Source organism: Bos taurus, chromosome 3 (genome assembly GCF_002263795.3).
Source record: "Bos taurus isolate L1 Dominette 01449 registration number 42190680 breed Hereford chromosome 3, ARS-UCD2.0, whole genome shotgun sequence".
NCBI lineage: Eukaryota > Metazoa > Chordata > Mammalia > Artiodactyla > Bovidae > Bos > Bos taurus.
In genome coordinates this window covers 119258035-119260337 of record NC_037330.1, presented here as the reverse complement: position 1 = coordinate 119260337, position 2303 = coordinate 119258035, and the positions used below count along the sequence as shown (strand labels likewise).

At 51.0% G+C, this 2303-nt stretch overlaps 1 protein-coding gene across 1 annotated transcript; it reads left to right on the top strand.

The window, feature by feature from the left end:
- Positions 1 to 1084: 1084 nt before the first annotated feature.
- OR9S42 (olfactory receptor family 9 subfamily S member 42) lies at positions 1085 to 2023 on the top strand. The gene has a single exon (NM_001390271.1). It carries the CDS (start codon positions 1085 to 1087, stop codon positions 2021 to 2023), a length of 939 nt encoding a protein of 312 aa, NP_001377200.1.
- The last annotated feature ends 280 nt before the right edge of the window (positions 2024 to 2303 follow it).

The following is a 2303-nucleotide window of genomic DNA, read 5'->3' as shown; positions in this document are numbered from 1 at the left end:
GCTCCAAGCAATCACTACACGTAGTGTGCCAAGGTGCCAGTGGCATGGAAGTAAGGACAGGTGGAGGACATCGCACGCCCTGAGTGTGTCACAGTCCCTGTCCGGCAGGTTCTCAGGCCGTGGAGCTGGGCAATCTGCTCTCCATGAATTATGCCACATCAGGACTTAGCAGGAAAGAACCCTTAGATTCTCAAAGATGCAGAGAGCTCTGCTGATGGTTGCCATGATAGTCAAATCTCAGAGACAATGAAGCTGAGATATCTCTCACGGTCTACAGGGATGACAGACAAATCACCCACATTAGCCTGGTGAGGACTGGTCCCTGCTCTGGTTCTGGCCTGGCCTAGAGATAGGACCACCATTGGGTTGAGTCAGGATGGCAAAAAGGGCTTTACAATTTCTGAAACTAAAGTAGGGCTGAAATAAGTGGCTTCCCTGGTGGCTCAGAGGTTAAAGCATCTGCCTGCAATGCAGGAGACCTGGGTTAGATCCTTGGGTCAGGAAGATCCCCTGGAGAAGGAAATGGCAACCCACTGCAGTATTCTTGCCTAGAGAATCCCATGGACAGAGGAGCCTGGTGGGCTGCAGTTCATGGGGTTGCAAAGAGTCAGGCATGACTGAGCGACTTCACTCACTCACCTCATTCAAAATAAGGAAAAGAACGTGCAGTATTAGATACTCGAACAAAGTGTAGAAATGGCATGACTCAGAAGTATCCCCATGGGGAGGGAAAACATGTCCTTCATAAATGACCAGGAGATGCAAGCCATACTTACACTGTAGACACTCAGCTCTTGAGAAGCCCTGGACAAACCCTGTGACAATAGCTCAGAGTCTCCCAGAGAGGGAGGGCTCCATGCATGATTATGAAGGTGCAAGTCAGTGAAAATGTTTACAATTTCAGGTCAGTCTGAGCTCACCTGAAAGGAGGAATGGGCAGTGGCTAGTGTGTTGGTCCGTGGGCAGTGAGGCACGGAAGGGTGTGTGTGATCCACGGGAGGATCACCATGTGACCTTGACCTGTTCCATCTCACTGTCTCTCTCCTGCTCTTGACTCTCTGCCCCTGTCGCCCAGTTCAGGGAAATGTCACCCTATGGAAATGGAAACCTTTCAGCGATGCCTTTGCAGGAGTTTGTACTGGATGGATTTCAGACCCAGGCCCTGCTGTTTGCTCTTTTCCTGGCCCTATACGTGGTGGCTGTCCTGGGGAACCTCACCATGATCGTGGTCATCACCCTGGATGCCCATCTGCACTCCCCAATGTACTTCTTCCTCAAGAACCTCTCCTTTGTGGACTTGTGCTACTCATCTGTCATCTACCCCAAAGCCCTGGCCAACTTCCTGTCCTCCTCCAAGGTCATCACCTTTGCAGGATGTGCCACTCAGTTCTTCTTCTTCTCCATGGTGGGCACCACTGAGGCATTCCTCTTGGCCGTGATGGCCTACGACTGCTTAGTGGCCATCTGCAGCCCCCTGTGCTACCCCATCTCCATGCGCCCTTCGGTGTGTGCCCGCTTGGTGTTGGGCACATACTGTGGGGGCTGTGTCAACTCCATTCTTCAGACCAGCTTCACATTCAGCCTCCAATTCTGCAGCTCCAACCACATTGACCACTTCTTCTGTGATGTGCCGCCTCTGCTCAAGCTTGCCTGTGCTGACACTACCATCAATGAGCTGGTCATGTTTGGCCTTTGTGGGGTCATAATTGTGGGCACGATACTCATGATCCTCATCTCCTATGGCTACATCACAGTGACCATCCTGAAGATGCGATCAGGAGGAGGGAGACACAAGCTCTTCTCCACCTGCGGCTCCCACTTGACAGCTGTGTCCGTCTATTATGGGACAGTTTTTGTCATGTATGCCCAGCCAGGAGCTGTGGAGTCTGTGGAGCAGGGCATGGTGGTCTCTGTCTTCTACACTCTGGTCATCCCAATGCTCAACCCCCTCATCTACAGTCTGAGAAACAAGGAGGTGAAGGATGCCCTGTGGAGACTGGGCCAGAAGCACACAGCCACGTGAAGGAGGGTGGCCAGAAGGGGCAGTGCGTCTTGATGTCAGGACAAGATGGCTTCATGGGAGGCACTAGGTTTGTTTGGAGGAATTTGTTCCTTATTCCCTCAATTCATTCTTTCACCCAACCTTTCATTCAATCCTTCACATACCGTTGGCCATGCATTTCGAGTGTGAGATACAAAGTGAATGAGACATTTTCTTTGGCGTCAGAAAATCAATATTATCAATGGGGCATGACTCTAATCTTGAACTTTGTAGGTAGAGTGATGAACAGAGAGTCTTTGAG